The 18103-nt window shown below is 44.7% G+C and overlaps 1 protein-coding gene and 1 long non-coding RNA gene across 4 annotated transcripts; one reads left to right on the top strand and one right to left on the bottom strand.

The window, feature by feature from the left end:
- Positions 1-497: 497 nt before the first annotated feature.
- LOC146712229 (uncharacterized) lies at positions 498-8465 on the bottom strand. 3 transcript variants are annotated; one of them, XM_085451951.1, is made up of 10 exons: positions 8293-8465; positions 3190-3243; positions 2778-3074; positions 2514-2688; positions 2364-2420; positions 2123-2268; positions 1913-1996; positions 1629-1813; positions 1254-1472; positions 498-1164 (listed from the first exon to the last, which is right to left on the bottom strand). In XM_085451951.1, exons 3-10 carry the CDS (start codon positions 3062-3064, stop codon positions 827-829), a joined length of 1491 nt encoding a protein of 496 aa, XP_085308077.1. In that variant the 5' UTR covers positions 3065-3074; positions 3190-3243; positions 8293-8465; the 3' UTR covers positions 498-826. The 3 variants fall into 3 exon arrangements, with proteins under 3 accessions (XP_085308077.1, XP_085308075.1, XP_085308076.1); XM_085451949.1 differs by having other exon boundaries at positions 1254-1499; positions 8293-8464; XM_085451950.1 differs by lacking the exon at positions 3190-3243 and having other exon boundaries at positions 1254-1499; positions 8293-8464.
- Positions 7719-9437, top strand: LOC146712228 (uncharacterized). Its single transcript, XR_014919016.1, has 2 exons — positions 7719-8257; positions 8813-9437. It is a non-coding gene; the product is annotated as an uncharacterized LOC146712228 (long non-coding RNA).
- Positions 9438-18103: the final 8666 nt, after the last annotated feature.

The following is an 18103-nucleotide window of genomic DNA, read 5'->3' as shown; positions in this document are numbered from 1 at the left end:
CAGGTTTAGCAGGTTTCTCAGTACTCACTGCCTGTCTCACAGTGGGTGGAGAGCCTCCGTGTGATATGCTTCTACATACATGTTAAAAAGTGGAATTATTCTTTCTTCTGGGAAGGTTTTGTAAAGTCAGAAAGCCATCTGGCCCAGGTGCCTTACCACACAGCAAATCCAACATGTCCAAATGAAGACTGTCAGATTTGATTTCAGCTCTTTTAAAGTGTCTTTATAAGTTAATTTAACTCTTATTGGAGAGTTGGAACGTTAACTCTGACTTAGTGTTGAATACCAAATCTGTCTGGAGTTGATCATTCAACACTTATTCATGCTAACTAGGTGTTAAGAGTTTATATACTAACCCCCACAGAGGATTTTAGTTTAACTACATCAGAGTTATCTTCTAATTCATTCTGTGAATTTTACTGTTCTGAATTTCTAGAAATTCCTTTGGAAATAAACATTATTGCAAAGAGGACTGCATCAGCTGAGGCAACATGATGTCCTGTGAGCTCAATTTCCTTTTAATCAGAAAAGGTCAGACACAACAAAAGCCAAGCAAAGCATCAAACAAAGGAAAAATAAAGACAAGTCAAATGTCCAGCCAAAGGATTTATGGGAGACTCCATCAGGGATGGACCGAGTCAACCGGCATTTCACCTCTGAGAAAGATATATAACAGAACAGCTTTAGTTTGAGTTTGAACTTATACAAAACGCAGCAATATATTAAAAAACACAGTTTTATTGATTATAAAATACACTATTGGAGTCATGTCGGTGTGGGCAGAAATCCAAATGTAGGATATGGGACATAAAACACGGTGCCATCTCTAGACTCCATAGTCCCACAGGAGCTCCTCTCCAACCGCGATGTCCCTCAGGGCGATGAACAGCACACTCTCCCGAGGACCAGCAGGGAAGTTCATGGTGAACCTTTGTGGCTTCACGTTTGGATTCCTTTGGCAATGGTTCATGTGCCTTCTATAGGAGTCCTTGTGCAGGTGGCAGGCACAGGGGGACGCAGTGGCATCAGCCCTGTGGCACTCGTCCCTGTAGAAGAAGAGAGACCCTGACTGCCGCCTCTGATTCCCTGCAGCTTTGGTGATGCACGTCCCGTGGTAGTCGCAGACGACGTCTCCTTTGTTGAAGGGCATCAGGGCGATGACACCTGTGAGCAACAGGAAGTCATCATAAGCTCTTTAGAAATGTTGACTTGCTGTCAAACGAGGGTGTGGTCCAAACGATAGGTGCATTTACCTTTGCCCTTTTCCCCCCCGAAGTCCTTCAAAGCCAGGCCCTTCCATTTCTGCTCTGAAATCGAGGACATGAGGGACGGGCTGTCCTGGATCCTGGGCTGTGGAGCAACCCAGGCCCGTAGGACGGCATCAACAGTGGGCTTGTTGGTGCTCCAGGTCTCCTTATCTAATGCCGTCTGTACTCTTGCACGCTGAGGGGCGTTGCCTCTTCTGGCACACCCTGTCCCAGAGCGAGGCGTGAGGAATACTGCAAATCAACCATCTGAGTCAATCATATATATTTGAACCTCTGTGATGTGAAGAATTGCTGAGCTATGTGTATATATTAGAGCTGTAAATAATGGAGGCAGAGCGTCCATTAGCATGACGGGCTTACCGAGGATGTGCTGAACTCTCTGCTTAAGCTGAAGCTCCCTCCACCTGTGGTAGTGGGCTCGGTAGTGTGGAAAACCAGCCTGTACACACCGGCGTTTTGAAGGTGGCTCTCCATTTAGGGTTACTGGGAAGGTCCGCTGGAAGGCATCCCATTCCCTGAGTGGTAGGCGCTTTGTGGAAATGGGCCTACACAGAATGAGAGAGAAACCACCAATAGTTTGGATGTGGAAACTTGTAACGCAGGTTTTCTTGTGCTAGTGGGTAACATAAAAACAAAAAGCATACCTGGCCTGTCCCGAGGTTTCTACTCCTCCTGCTGAGTGTGATGCTGACCCAGCCGCAGGATCCTCAGTGTCGCTGCGCAGGTATCTAACCAAATTAGAAAGGTGAAGCAGTTCTACATCCACCAACAAACGCAGCAACACATGTGTTTGAGTGCTATGACCACACTGGCAAAGTTTTACCAGTATGGATCCAGTGGTGTGCAGCACTCACCTGGCCCTCAGGCGCCATACATCTGCTGCTGGGTTGGTCAGAGGGACCCCACCTTCTCCCAGGAAGAACCTGCCCCCGTCGTCACTGCCAGCTCTTTGGTTTTGTAAGCACACTGGGCGGATGTTCTTAAAGTAGCACTGCAACAGCTGCAGAGACAAGAGCCATCAATGACAACTATAAATCACCTCCCAGGGTCCACACAGAGCAGGAAGAGAGTCGCTGCTGAGAACAAAGGACTTACTTCTTCTTCCTGGATGGTCATCCTCAAGCTTGCCCTTCGCTCCATCCAGTCCTGCACCTGTGGGTGTGGGACAAAGTGTTGGAGCTCAGGGTGATGCACACTTCCATCAACTATCACTTATAATTTACTGTTTTTGTTGGCGGCGCTTACAGAAAGTTCCTGAACAGCACCTGCTGTCAGTCCGTGCTGTAACATCAGGATGGCCTCGCAGTACTGCCTGAACGTTGTCATGGCAACGCTGGGGATGCAATCACCGCCTGCAAGCTTTTGGTGGAAATACTCGATGTCCTTTTTGGCCACGGCGAGGATTTCCTTCTTATCAAAGCTGTTGCAAAGGTGACAGTAAGACAGTGTTGAAAGTGCGTATGTGTCCTGCAGTATGTGTGAGCCAGAGTGGCAACAAGCTCATCAGACCTCTGTGTTGGGAAGGTTTGGGGAGTGTCTGTGATGATAAAGCCACGACTCTGAAGACGACTGCAGAGTTTGGTGCAAGATGTTGCGTCCTTGCAAAACTCCTGCAGCTCCGAGAAGCTCCAGAGTCGACCTTCCCTGGAAAACAGCTTCTGGGAGGCTTTAGCTCTGGAAGCTTCTTGCTCCCTCTCCTGTGCTGTGCCGTGTTTCAGGCACACTCCGCTCAGGTGATTCCGAATGAACAGCTGGGGCTTGTTGCACAGCAGGCAGTACACAATGTTTTTCTCCATGTTGTTTGGACTGCAAATACAAAGAGAGAGACAAACTCTGCACATCACTTTATAGCACCAGTAGCGTGTCTCGGTATGATGTAAAACTAGCTATTTCGCTACACTGGAAACCGAGCAGTACCTACTTTAAAACTGAACCTTTGTTGATCCTCTGCTGTTTCTCCAAAGCACACAATGTTCTGCACAAAGACATTTAACTTTAGCACATGTATAAAACATGCACGCACACGAGCAGTTCGTTCAGCTAAAAGAAACGCTTCATAGAAACCATTTCTACAACCAGCAAACGCAAAGAAAACAAGCCATGACTAAAACAGCAGTTACGTAAATGAGCAGAAGTTGCTAAACAAACAAAACTGAACCAGAAAGTCTCCAGACATCATGTAACCACTGTTTGACAAACGGTCCTACTGTAGGATGATGTTACAGTGATGTCTGACAAACCATCCCACTTAACCGAAGCTGCAAATTCGATAGTTTTGTGCCAAAAGCAGATGGCGTTTTCACTTTAAAATGAACAAACATTCACAAAGGCTTAAAACAATATAGTATCCAAGTCAATAACATGCTAATACTTCCAAGTATGAACACAGAGTAGCGTTAAATCACCCGGTGTTCCAGATTAACTGGTGACGGTGGAACAGATGGTGGATTTTTTAATATTTTGTTGTTAACAGCAACAAGACTGGCGGAGTGTGTCTGAGGGAACCTCACAAATGTCACAGCAACACACTGCAGTGGAACCCCGACTTACGAAATTAATCTGTTCCCGACGGTTTTTCGTAAATCGAAGCAGCCATCGCGCCTTTTGAGTGCTTAGATGCTGGCTGGAGACGGAGTTCTTGGTGGCGGAGGTGGTGGAGGCTGAAGAAAGCATACGTATGCATGCATACATACAGCACCACCACGGGGGAAACTGGCATAACATTAAGGTGTAAAGTTGTTGATTTTTTAATTCAAAGATTAATCAGGCTTTAAACATCAGGAGGTAGTGCAACAGACACTGAAGTGCACATTAAAGACCAGAGAGAACATTATTTTTATTAACAAAAAGTTTTAATCCACCAACAGCCCTGACATCTAAAACACTACAAGTAAAAAAGAAAGGCAACAAAAAACAATTCAGACATTTTTACACAATTAGTAACACTTCAGCTTTCTTTGTAATGTCTGCTTGTATTTTAAGAAGTATCGCATTTGGGTAAAAACATTACCAATAACTCAAAATTAGAGGAATAAGTGTATATATGTGTCAGCTGTATGCATGCATACATATGCTGCATGTAGGCACACTTTCACCTGAAGGTTGACTTGTTGCTGGCCTCTTTGTGAAAAATCTATCCAACGACGTCTGTCTCTGTCTACTTTTCAAAATGGATCTGAAGTGGGAGATGTCAACAAAATGCTCTATAGCATGAGCGGTAAAGTTCTTTTCAGGGTGATTGTCCTTGATATCGGCCAATGGTATGACGGCCTCCTCCTCGCTGAATTGTTGCTGTACTGATGAGTGCAGCATCGCCTCCAACTCTTGCAGCTCTGCCGTTGACAGCTCCTCTCGATGTTCATGCACAAGGTCGTTTATATCCTCCTCGTCAACCTGCAGTCCCAGGGCGGTGCCGAGATTTACGATCTCCTCAACCTTGACTTCAGGTTGAGGTTCCCCCTCAAAGCCTTCAAAATCTCGAGGGGCAACAGCATCAGACCACAGCTTCCTCCAAGCAGTATTTAGCGTTCGACGACTCACCTCCCGCCATGCCAAAGAAATCAACTTGAGGCATGCAGCGATGTCGAAATGATTTTTCCAAAACTCCCTGAGGCTGAGCTGCGTACTCTCTGTTATGTCCGAACACCGTTTGAACATGTGTTTCGTGTACGGTCTCTTTAAATTAGAGGTCACTTGCTGGTCCATGGGCTGGAGGAGAGGGCTCGTGTTGGGAGGGAGGAAGAGAACCTTGATGAACGAGAACTCCTCCAGGATATCGTCCTCGAGGCCAGAGGGGTGGGCGTTATCGATGATCAGAGGGCACTTCATGGGGAGCTCGTTCTCCTCGAGGAACTTCTTGACAGCAGGCCCAAAGACCAAGTTGACCCATTCGACAAAGAACTGTCGGGTCACCCAGGCCTTGGGGTTGGACCTCCACATAACCTCGAGCCTCTCCTTTAAAGTTTTTGTGTTTCTTGAAGGCACGCGGATTTTCTGAGTGGTACACTAGGAGTGGCTTGACCTTACAGTCCCACTGGCATTAGCACACAGGGCGAGGGTGGAGACGGTCCTTCATGGGCTTGTGGCCTGGCATCTTTATTTCCTCCGCGGTGATGTACGTACGCCGCGGCATCTTTTTCCAGAAGAGGCCAGTCTCGTCACAGTTGAATACCTGCTGGGGGATGTAGCCTTCTTGATTTATAAGTTCAAATTTTTTAACAAATTCTTCGGCAGCCTTGTGATTGGAACTTGCTGCCTCGCCGTGACGCACAACGGAGTGGTTGCCAGTCCTCTTCTTGAACCGATAAAACCACCCATGCGATGCCCTGAACTCTGGGGAGGTTAGGGGTGCCTCCTGCGAGGACGTCGATGCCGTTGGCTGCTCATCGGAAGCTGCCTTACTTACTAAATCATTATAAATTGAGGACGCCTTCTCGCAAATGACAGTCTCTGTGGGGGTATTGCCAGTCTCTCCCTTGTCTTTAATCCAAACAAGGAGAAGCCTTTCCATCTCGTCGTGTATGGGGGTCCTCCTTTTGGACATGATGGTGGTGCCCTTTGAAGGTTTACCTGCTTTGATGACTTCTTTTTGTTTTAGAATTGTTCCTATGGTCGAAGGATTTCGGCCATACTCGCGTGCAATAGCACTAAGTTTCCCACCTCGCTCATATTTATCAATAATTTCTCTCTTTGTTTTCATCGACAGTACTTTACGCTAGGGCTGGGTTTTTATAATCGATTCATCGATTAAAATCGATTCTGGCTTGGATAACGTAAAATCGATTCATTAAAATCCTGAATCGATTTTTAATATAAATTTATTTTGCCCGAAATGCCAGAATCTCAGGTGACATCTCACAAAATTTCAACAACCACCAAACAGTAAATGAGAGCAGGTACAGGGACTCTGCACATAGACTTAAACACACAGCGCGACCCGCGGATCAGAATCAGTTAGATGGCGCCTTTCTCACGGTCGGGGCTGAAAGCCGACAGCTCGCTGATTCTGATCTGTCGGCGGGTCGGCGCTTTGTGTTCACGCCCTTTATGCGCTGATTCTAAAGCTGTTAGTTTGATCTCTCTCCAAACAATATTGACCGAACCAGCAGCAAAAGAAGATCCAAACGCTTCACATAAACATCGTCATGAATTCACTTTTACTGTTTTGCTTCCATCGCGATGCGCAGCTAGCTCTCTCTCTCTCTCTCTCTATACTTCAGGAACAGTTTCCCTTTCTTCATTATTCGCTTGCTTGTTACGCACAAGTCTACTGTTGCTTACAGGCTGTCAGCCGCTGTTTTTTTCCCTTTTACATTCTTCCGAAAAGAAAACCTAATTTCTGCCGTTCAATACTGAACAAATTTAAACTTTTTAAAATTATTCAAAATGCAAAACGCTGTGTCTGTAATAAAACCGCTGTAACGTCAGAGGTAATGTTCATATGTTGATTAATGGTTTTCTTTCGTTTTTGATGTACTGCAGAATATTTTTATAAAATCCCAGGCCAGGAACATCTCCTTCATGTTTTTCTGTGTTTTATCTTCAGCTACTTTGACACAAAGGCCTCTGCTGTGACGCTCACACCTGTGATAAAGTGTGTCAGCTTCCTTTTTATTGATACAAAAATATGTAAATGTACTGATCTGAATTATATTTCTGACTGTCAAAATTTCCCAGATTTAAATCGAATCGAACTAAATCGAATCGATTCGGGACCTTGTGAATCGGAATTGAATCGATTCTAGAAATCAGTGACGATACCCAGCCCTACTTTACGCTTCATTTTGCTAGCTGCGTGGTTCAAGTGGAACAGCGAAGCGCAGGTGTCACTACCCGATCCGTACCGGAAACCCGATCGGTACCCCGCATGCGCGAAAGGTGTCTACTTCCGGTCGAAGCATTTTACGATAGTTACAGGTCAGAGTATCTGTTAAGATGTTAAGAATAACAAGTATCTCTTAACATGTTTCCACTAATGAAACATTTAATATAATGTAGACAAAAATAAAAAAATTAAAAGATAGTGACGGATCGGGACTCCCGATCCTTACTGCGCATGTGCAAAGTCAGACCGTACAAATCGGTTCTACCCGATCCGTACCGCGCATGTGCAGGGGTTTTCTTCTTCTTCTGTTCCTTTAATGGCAGTGTACTCCCCAGTGTACGAGGATACCGCCACCTGCTGACTGAGCGAATGAACCCTATTGTAAACTGAATTAGCGTCATTACAAACGTGTGTTAAATTTGATTTCGTGATAATCGAGTGTGTTTATGCTTGTCTGTGTGGAGAGGATTGTTGGAAAAGTGATGATAATGTCTGCTATCACTGTCAATTGCCAGTAAACACTTCATCTGGCTGCTGAATCTTCACGTGACATATTATAAAGTCTGTATTATTAACTCTGTCATTAGGCACCATTCTTCTTATTTTACGGCGCTGTTGTTCAATCGGGGAACGCTTTCTGTTGAGGAGAAAAGCAAAAATTTGTTGCGGATACGGATTATTCATTGTTTAAATGTCCTGGTAGTCGAAAAGGAGGCAGAGCTGCTGAGAAATGCTAGGAGCTAACTGGGCGCTAACCGTATCATTCAAATATATTGAATGTCGCAATGTTGGCAAAGAGAGGAAGTGACGTAAGATTTGCGCATGCGGGGTACCGATCGGGTTTCCGGTACGGATCGGGTAGTGACAGCAAGTACGGAAGCCAAGGGGTTGTCACATGATTTGGAAGGCACTGTGGGCATTGAAGGCTCAGCCAATCAGAGCCAGCGGATTTCGTTACGCGGGCATTTTGCCGTAACACGGGCAGAAGTATTGCCGTTCAGTGCCTTCGTAACTTGAACTTTTCGTAAGTCGGGGCTCCACTGTATTCTGCATTAGCCAAGTCGCTAGCATTAGCATCCATCAACCTGCAGCCTAAAGCCACAGTGTACACACAATGACCCGCATCCTGATGTGCGAATGACCGAACAACAGCCTGTACTGTGAGGTGCGCCGTGCACATTCATTGTAATGTTTACTAACCTGAGGCAGTGAAGCTGCTGTCAGCCTGGGTAACAAGTAGACGAAAACACAATAATCTTCTTTAAACCGTGAACACAAACGACACACATGCTGTGCTGGCGTTAGCTTCACAACAGGAAGTTCTTTCTGTGAAATTCTTCTTCTGCGCCCCAAAACACTGCTCGGTACCACCATCGCGCTCTGCGCCCTCTAGTGTCCGGATGTAGAATTGCATTTAATGCCTGAAACTCACAATCCAACAGGTTTCTGCAACGTTTTTAAATCACTGTAACGTTTGAACCGTTCGCTCAATTGAAACTAATCCAATTGTTTCTGAAAGCAGAGACTCTGCGCTTTCTCTGCATTTAACTTTAGCGTGAATATGCATGCACAGTTTGTTCACCTGATAGAAAAAGTCACATATAAAATTACCCGAGCTTAGCTTTAAAATAAGTGAGGAATGTGCTTTTCTATCTCCAGTGCACCCAGGAGGCATTTCTGCTGCACACAAAGGTAACTGAATGTCATTTCTTCTTTTCAGGGTGGAAATGTGTCCAGACTCTAACATGGACCCACGGGCCCCACCCTTGGGATTTATGAGGAACAGGGAAAATGATCGGGAGAGAAGCAACAGACTGACTGAAAGAACTGGAACGAGCTCGTATAGAATCAGCTAAACAATATTGTGGATGAACAAATAGAAGCTTAAACACCTCAGACAAAACTATTATAAAACGGCCCCAAAGCTAAAGAATAACAGCACGGAAACTGTGCAAACAGTTAGAAACATTAAAAATCCACCTGCTTATTGCTGCAAACCCAAAGATACAGAAGAATCCTTCTGGTCCTCCTTCATCACTTCCCTGCTCCTCCTCTGCCTCACCTCGTGCTCTCATCCTGGGTTTGCATTGAAAGTATCCCCACCTAATCCCTTATCTATGTAATGCTGAGCTTGCTAAACCTTTTTTATACTTTTTGTTTTATTGGTGACTCCAGAACTCGTGCAGCTGTTAGTGATCACAGCAAGTTTCCCAACCCCAGTTTTAGTTTCCACTCACCCTTTATTTACAGACAGACATCAGTAACATTGTCAGCTCTGTCTTGCCTGTTGATGGTCTTGTTTTCACATTTTGGGGTTAATCCTTTTAAATAAACTATAAAAACAATCCATGTGTCAGAGCCTCGTTTGTGCTGATTAGAGTCAAGTTTCTTTATTTGTCACATGCACAGTTATACAAATACAACACGCAGTGAAATCTATCCTGACACGCTCCTGCACTGTGAAGGGGACAGAAGAACATGATGTTATATACATTAAGTATAGCAAATATACTTTGATGTATATATTATATACACTGTAGGTGTTGGAGCTGTTATCGATGAAACACTGTCCTTCTCCCTGCCGTCTCTCTTCATGAGATCCTCCACCGATGGGCCAAAGTCGGCTGTCATTCCCAGAATGGTCCAGGTCTCTATCTTACAATGAAACACAGACCGATCTCTGCTTCCTCCTCTGCCTCCTTCATCCCCTCTGAGGATCCAGAAAAGGCTTCAAAGACTCTACTCCCTGTCAAAATTAGGGCTTAAAAAGTTTTCTCCCCCAATAAAGATTAAACCATAAGCTGGGAGGGCTGGGTTTGTTTGCTCTCACTGGTCTGATCGAGCATCCCTGACGTTTCACACTGGTTACCAGTTCTTCAGAGGGAAAAACACAGGTGGGAACAGGAGAGAAACAAGGCACAAGATAAACAGCTCCCCACGGGGTCACATGGGACTATTTCACACATGGTGTGTTCAAAAGCACATCATTAACCACGTACATTCTAAACCCTAACCAGCTTCACAACATCATTCACACTATATGAGGGTTAGTGTTGAGGAAAAGACTGCAGAAGCTGGTAATCCACAAGTGCACGGTGCTTCAGGAGACAGGTGGTCAGGAGCTGCTGAAAAGAAAGCTCACCATGGTAGGGACAGTGAGGAAGAACAAGCCTGAACTTCCCCCTCAGCTGGTATCAACCAGAGGAAGGACTCTCATCCAAATGTGCTTTCACTGACACACACACTCTTGTGTCATAAGTTCCCAAGAAGAATAGAAATGTCATCCTGACATCTTGTCGTCCTACACAAAGACGCCGCTGTCAGCACCACAGAGGACAGGAAGCCTCTGATGATCCAGGACTACAACAAGAACAAAGGAGGCGCTGAGAGCCTTGATAAGGTTTCATCCATCATACATTTTATTTTTATTTATGTGAATCATAGCATTTTTTATTGTTATATATAATATATATAATTATATATATTATTTATTATATTATATATATATAGATTCAATATTGTTCCTAATCTCTTATTTATTGTTCTTGTTATTACAGCTTAATGGTACAAACACCTGCAAGTGAATGACAGCACACACACACACACACACACACACACACACACACACACACACACACACACACACACACACACACACACACACAGCACAAATTAGTTCTTAATTAATTAAGTAAGTAAGTAAAAGACAGCAAAGGAGTCGACCAAAAAGTCCACAGGGAACTTCTCCTGGTTTGGCAGCTTGTTGCTCTGAGCTGCTGCTGCTGGCTTTCTGCTGAGCTTCACGTCTGAACTGAGCAACCATCTCAGAGATGAAGGTGTTGACCCTCAGCTGAGGTCGAGTGTAGAAAGTCTCTTTACACATGGGACACTGACAGCTCTGACTCATGTCCCAGTGCTGACTGATGCAGGTTTTGCAGAAGTTGTGTCCACATGGTGTAGAGACTGGATCAGTGAACACATCCAGACAGATGGAGCACAGAAACTGATCTTCAGATCGCAGATTGCTGGCAGCAGACATGTCTGCACTCTGAGGGAGAAAGAAGAGAAACATTTGATTCAAAATTCACTTTAAATTTCATTTTTACAAAGAGAGAAACAAGCGTCAGTAGTCTGAGGAGCTTGGAGAGAAAAGCGTCTGGACTTCTTTGAGTTTCTTTTCATCACAGAAGCTTCTTCACCTCATCCTCAACACGGACAGAACCAAGGAATGAATACTGCACTTTTGGAAGAACCCCTGATAACACAACACTGAATATGCCACAGTCAGACTGATGGCAAACAATAACACAGAACCTTTTTTGCCCCACTGTATATTCTCTTGCTTCACTATAAAAAGAAGAGACTGTGAGAAGTCTAAATGCCTCCACCTGTGGCCTTACCTGTCTCCCCGGCACCACCCACTGAATAGCCAGGCACTCCTTTTCTACAGTGTTATACCTTCTCTCATGCTACATATGTGAGAGAAAGGCTAATATAGAGCACTGGCTGGGACGAAACGGCCCCTAGCCCTCGAAGTCTGCAGGACAAATGGGAGTGAAAAGTTAGGAGTGGGGAGCAATGGCTCCCCACAGAGAGCTTTCTTCTGCAAAAATGCTGCCTTGAATGGCATGACCCACTCTCCACCCCTGGGGCAGTACGCGCATCCCCACGTAATGCCCCAACAGACTACTAAACCCCGGCCAATTCCTGCCCCAAAATTGGGGGATGCAAAAGTCGCAGGCTAACTGCGGCCTTAATTCTATGCATTTTGTCCCTTCCCTTCTCCTTTGTCCTTCCTCTGAATCATGTCCTCTTCCTCCCTCCTTCTCTCTGTTCCTCTTGTTCTTTGTCTGTTGTTAAAGCTGGTGTGAAGTGTTCAGTGTGGAGGTGACTGACATGATGTGAATATCACAGTGACATAACAAATCCAAACCTTCCTTAAAGGATGATGGAAATAAAACCAGACCTGATTTAAATGTGTCAGATCTTTAAGGTGGCCTCCTTGTGCACCTCTGGACCTCCTCCAGTACTGCTGGACTGATTTACTGTTTCTTATAGATTTTTTCTCACTGAAACTGGGAAAAAGTATTTAAAAATGCCATCTCATCAGGTTGTCTGGCAAAACTCATGTTTTTAGTGTAATAAAGTTTTTTCAAGCTGAAATCTGCTGTTCTATATTTGAGTCAGAAAACCATATCCAATAATGATTTCTTACATTAATTCAAGTATTTCTAAGATAGAGACTCAAGAGACATAAAAATAGAAAGTGTAAGGATGATCAGATGAGCAATGATCATGTCTCAACAGGTTTATTTTGTTCATAGCAGGAGTTGAGGAATCGCAGAACAATGATACATAGTTAATTGTAATAAAATATGGGTCCTTTATTTTATCGTTGCTGTTTTTGATGGAAACTCCTCATGTTTTGCAAAAACACTGTACATGATGGAGAGAAATTGACATAACTTTTGGATTCAGCACCCTAAAAAACATGAAATTTACCAAACATCTCCCATGCAGCTGATTTTTCACTTCTCTTTGTGAAACTGGACCATGTGATGTTACATGTGTGTCAATATGAGACCAGACTGGATACATCTGATGCTCCTCTGTCTGCTCCTACAGGACGTCTGACGAGTTCCACAGAAAGGAAAAAATAAAAACCCAAATTCCTCTGGTGGTAAAACATGGTGAAGAGGAGCTGGTGGATGAAGAGCAGACCCTCTGCTAGCTTTTTGAGGTTCACACAGTTTAAAGAAGCTTTGATCTTCCTCTGTCAACAGCTGTTACATAATTTCCTTCGAGATCAGAATCAGAAAAGGGTTTTATTGCCAAACATTGAGCAGATTTACAACATTAGGGAATTGCTGTGGTACTTAGTGCGAAACATACTGCAAGACAACACTTTAATCAAAAATTAGTGTCAGAGGTGTCTCTATTGTTGGGGCTGGTGGAGGTATGAAGGCTGCTTGATGGCTCATAAAAAGGGCAGTAAAAGTCGTTGACGGTGTTGGCCAAGAAGAAGTTGTCGGCAGAGTCGTTCTCTGAGATCTGCTGCTGCATCTTGTCAGAGTGCTGGTGTTTAGCAATGTCCACTTCTTTACTGAACCTGTACTTGGCCTCTCTGTCCCTGTCTCTTTTCCAGCCACAGCTGTTTGAGTTTAAGAGTAAACCAGGGTTTGTCACTGTTATAACTCACCCTGGTGCGTGATGGCACGATGCTGTCCTCGCAGAAGTGGATATAGGAGGTGACAGCGTCCATGAACTCATCCTCATCTGTAAACATGTGCCAAGGTCCTCCAGCAACTTGTTGCTCCACAGCTTTTTAGTCCTCATGACAGGTTTGGAGAGCTTCAGCCTCTGTCTGTACGGAGCGATCAGGTGGATCATGACGTAGTCAAGGGATTAATAAAGTATTCTGATTCTGTTCAGTGTTCAGGTCTCTTCGCTCTCGCACTGCAGGCCTACTTGTTGTTTCTCGAGTATTTAAAGGTAGAACGGGACTATCTCAGTGCCATAAATCATTGATGGCATTGAGATAGTTTTTTAAATAATCTCTTCTTCTGTAATATAAGAACCTCTCCTGCTTTTAATGGTACTTTTCATTACTTCCTGGTGCATTCTCGTCCCAAACAGATGCTGACGAGCTGACACAGTCACATGGAAGAGGGAGAGAAATCTGACAAAACTAATGATTTCAGTGAACCTCATGTCTAACAATGACAAATGTATAAAATAAATAAAGATAAAAGTAACATGTGTCCTCTTTAGTTTTCTGTGTTACTAATACTCCACTGATCAGATGTGTGGCTGGATGAGGCTCCTAAACATGATGAAATGCCCACAGTGGGAGGCCTTTGTCATCACATGCTTGAACTCATCATATGTTTGCATATGCTGAACAGGCAGTGGGACTGTATTACTACATGCTGTAACTGTCGGGTAGCAACCTGCATGAACGCCGTACTGAATATGACAGGTGTGGTTGAACTGCACGGACACTCTGAAGCTTCTCCTCTGGCAGGACAGGAGTGAGGCCTGGTCCTGTGAGCCGCTGTGAGGATGTACTCGGGGAAAGGTCACCGGCCTCAGGCTCTTCACCTTTTTAAAGACAAAGCAGTCATTTAGATAGAAGATTGGACAGTGTTCACCTGCACAAAGAGAAATTAAATTAAATGTAATTACTGACCAACACTCACAGTGTTTTCTACAGCTGTGGCCAAACATTTAGAGAACAACAAGTGTTGCTCTTCACACACTTTTAGATCTTTTTGTCAGATGTTTTCTGAAGGATAGAAACTTCTATGTTTCTACAGCATGTGATTGATTATATTTGCTCAGCTCTGAGTTCTAATTGTAGCTGATGAGAAATGACTGAACCATCCTAGTGACAGCTCTGGATCTCAGACTGTAGGATCCACAGGAAGTTTCTAAAGATGATGACCCCGAGCGTGTTTCTGCTGTGCTGATGGATCTCCACGGAGCGTCCTGACTCTGTGTCACATGTTAGCTTCATGTGGGTCAAAGGTCAAAGCTGCTGACTGTCAGGAAGCTTCAGAGAAGATCAGACAAAAACGAAACACAAAGCTGAAGATGAAGCAGATCTACATGTGACTGTTGATGGTTTCAGATGTGGATCTCTGTGCTGTCCACACACAGATGCAGGCTAATAAATACAAATAGAACAAGATAAAATACAAATACTATGAATAAATGAGTGGAGACTAAATGTAAGTGTGAGGTAGATGTATGTGCAAAGGAGCTGTGAGCTTGATATGAAAGATGACCTGATGTGCAAACATTACTGTTAAAACAGGTCAGCTGTCCAAGAGTCTGACAGCAGTGGGAAGAAGGAGTTGTTGAGTCTGGATGTTCTGGATTTTGAACTTCTGAACCTTCGTTCTGAGGGTAGAAGTGTGAACAGCCGTGTTGGGGGGATGTGGGGTCTTTGAGGATGGAGGCAGCTCTCCTCTGGACTCTGCGATGGTGGATGCAGAGGGCAGCGGGGTCCTGATCATCTTCTCTGCAGGCGTTTGGTCCATAGCAGTAGTGCTGCCGTACCATGCAGTGATGCAGCTGGTCAGTGTGCTCTCCACAGTGCAGCTGTAGAAGCTGCTGAGGATCTTGGGAATGAGTTTGTGAGGGATGACTGTATTGAAGGCGGAGCTATAATCAACAAAAAGCACCCTGAGGTCTTTGTTTTCCAGGTGGGAGAGGGAGTAGTGAGGGGCAGCAGCGATGGCGTCTGACGTGGACCTATTGGGCCGGTAGGCAGACTGCAGGGGGTCCAGAGTGTCTGGGATGTTGCTCTGGATGTAGGCCAGCACCACTCTCTCAAAGCACTTTGCAATGATGGGAGTCAGTGCGACTGGTCTGCAGGCGTTTAGTGGCTGGGCTTTTCTTGGGGAGGGGCATGATGGTTGTGGTCTTGAAGCATGTGGGGATAGTGCTCTGTGTGGGAGTCAAATTGTTAAATGTTGTCATTGTGTTACTTAAGTTTGTAAGTCTTGGTTCAAGCAGCCTGATCAAAGACGTTCCTTTGTCTCTGACCACCTCTCCAGCCAGTTTGTTGGTGGGGAGGCTGCAGTGTTTTGTTATAGGCACATCTATGTGAGGGCTCTGTTTGCTGCTTAGTAAGCTTCCTGCTTTATCATCCTTTTGTGGGCAGGAGGTCACACAAACGCACCCCAAACACACACACACACATAGGGCCTTATGTTTGTTGACCATAGCGGGTTTACAATGGGTGGTGCTTGTGTGTACTGTAACTGTGTTCAGTAAAAGGTCGTCTGTGGGTGGATTCAGTGCTTTCCTGACACACCGAGCGGTCCTCCCTTGCTAGCAAGTAAAAGCTGTTCGTCTTGTTTCCGTTAACAGGAACAAGTTTGTAAACCAGCGGGGCCTGTGGAAGCACAGACACAACACTCTGGCTGAGGAAAGGTTGAAGATGGAGGTGAGAACGTGGACTAACTCTGAATGCAGAGCTGGCTTGGAGCTGTGGAGACTTACTGAGGAGTAAAGTGGACATGAAGGAGTCACAGAGGGAGGAGGAGGTGAACAGTGATGTTTGTTAGACAGGATCAGACTGAAGAGGGAACATAAGAAGAGTTTCATGCTGGATTTGAACAGGACAGGAAGATAAGCTCCGCCCAGCAGCTGAGTCCTCTCTGCTCACACTGGTGTTGGACTGCAACATCAGGGAGTCTGCTTCCACATCTGGTTTCCACAGCTGGAGGAAGCTGTCCCACGAGCACGCCTACGCCCCTCTGTCATTACTGAAGTAGTGATGGTGTTTAATCAGTGTGAGACTGTTTCACTGGTCCAAGCAGAGATTTACATAAATGAGCTTTTATGAGTTCTTATATTATCTGATCAGGCCGTTTGCTCCTGTTAAAGAGAAATGTGCATCGAACGTTGTGGGTATTCATGAGTCTAACAGTTTAAACCTGTGTGTGACGTTGTGTCCTTGAACGGCCCTGACAGACGGCTGTAGTCCATAATATTAATGTTTCCTGCTGACTGAAATAAGCAGCTGAGCTCTGTGAGGGCAGAGCTGCTGCTAACAGGTGAGTCTGTTACCTGGACTGGACTGAGTGAGCTGCTGTGTCACAGCTTTATCAGTGACACACTCAGCATGTGTGTGTGTGATATGTCACAGTGCTTGAAACACACATGAAAATATATTAAAGGTTGAATCTTTTTTCTTTTGGTTTGTGGAACAAAAATCAGCAACGAAGAAACGCGAGCGTAAAACTTGGTGTAGAAGTGCAACAAACGTAAGCCGGCTCATTTGATGCTGTGACGCTTGAAAAGGATTTGCGCACCTACATCATTATTTACGGTTTAAATTGTGCTGCCTTCAGGTGCACCTGGTAAACTCAGGAATCTCTACTCCAAACCACAGCAGTTAGCTTTGTATAAACACGTGTTAGAAATGTTCTTCAATCAGCTCTTTTTACTCTCATTTCACAGCCACTACTTTTTACTTTTACTTGAGTAAAGAAGTTGAATTAGTACTTGGAGTATTTTTAACAGTAGTACTTCTACTTCAGTACACACTGTGTGTACTTTTACCACCTGTGTCTGAGACCTCCTTCAGGGTCCACCTGAAGCTCTCAGTCTGCTGTGGAAAAAGGAAATCCAGGTGAGTTTCTCCTGATCACCTGAGGCCGTCATTACTGTGTGAACCCACACACCACTCCTCACTCCTCCCACCCGCTGCACACAGTCACTGAGTACAGACCGGCTGATTCCTGTAAAGGGAGAGGCAGGAAGAGGCGGAGCAACACCTGAAAAACAAGAAGCCCAACGTCATTTTGCAGAAGTGAAAGTGTGAGAGAGCAGCAGCAGAGCTGCAGTCGAGTCCTGTTTGTCTCTAAAAGAAGATTCACTGGAGTCCATCAGGTTCCTCTCAGCAACAGTGGTGAGTGCAGCTGATCACACTTCCTGCTTCTACACAAATCTTCACTCTGTTCACTTCATCAGGACTCATCACAGTCACACTGGATCCATAGAAATCTGCTCATGTAACCACAGATCCACTGTAGGAGCATCGAGCTGCTGCTTCAGTCTCACTGTGGCTCTGCTCAGGACTGTGGACTCAGGCTGTGCTCTGGACTTCAGACTGACTCCACACTTCCTGGTTATTCATCACTTCCTGTTCCTCTTAGATTGATTCTGGATCTGATTGATCATAAGGATTACAGACGTGAAAACACCTATTTATTCTTTATTGATATAAAGCCTTTGATACTGTAAACCAGCAGATTTTGGTCAGTACTTCAAAAAGTCATTCACACATTTTACAAAGATTATCTGACTTAGTGTATCCTGTAAGAGTCACAGATGATCCTCAATCATTCAGAAAACAGTCGATGCTGCACTTTGTAACTTTGTGTGGAAACATGAATCTCATTATTTAGACAGATGTGTTTGAATCATCCTGATAATCAGGCTTTAAACATGTCAGAGTTCCACACATCAGCTGTGATATTCAAGCTGACCTGGATCA

This window comes from Copadichromis virginalis, linkage group LG3, assembly GCF_057382275.1.
Source record: "Copadichromis virginalis isolate Kocher_CV1m ecotype Utaka linkage group LG3, C_Virginalis_male_GT1.1, whole genome shotgun sequence".
Taxonomy (NCBI): domain Eukaryota; kingdom Metazoa; phylum Chordata; class Actinopteri; order Cichliformes; family Cichlidae; genus Copadichromis; species Copadichromis virginalis.
This window is presented reverse-complemented; position numbering and strand designations above follow the sequence as displayed.

Excerpts from the sequence above, each read along its gene's own strand:
- LOC146712229 (XM_085451949.1), bottom strand. The coding sequence starts at position 3,064 with ATGGAGAAAAACATTGTGTACTGCCTGCTGTGCAACAAGCCCCAGCTG. Across the intron at positions 2,269-2,363 it reads TGACCATCCAGGAAGAAGAA|CTGTTGCAGTGCTACTTTAA; the intron begins GTAAGTCCTTTG and ends TTGTCTCTGCAG. Across the intron at positions 1,500-1,628 it reads GAGAGTTCAGCACATCCTCG|TATTCCTCACGCCTCGCTCT; the intron begins GTAAGCCCGTCA and ends GTTGATTTGCAG.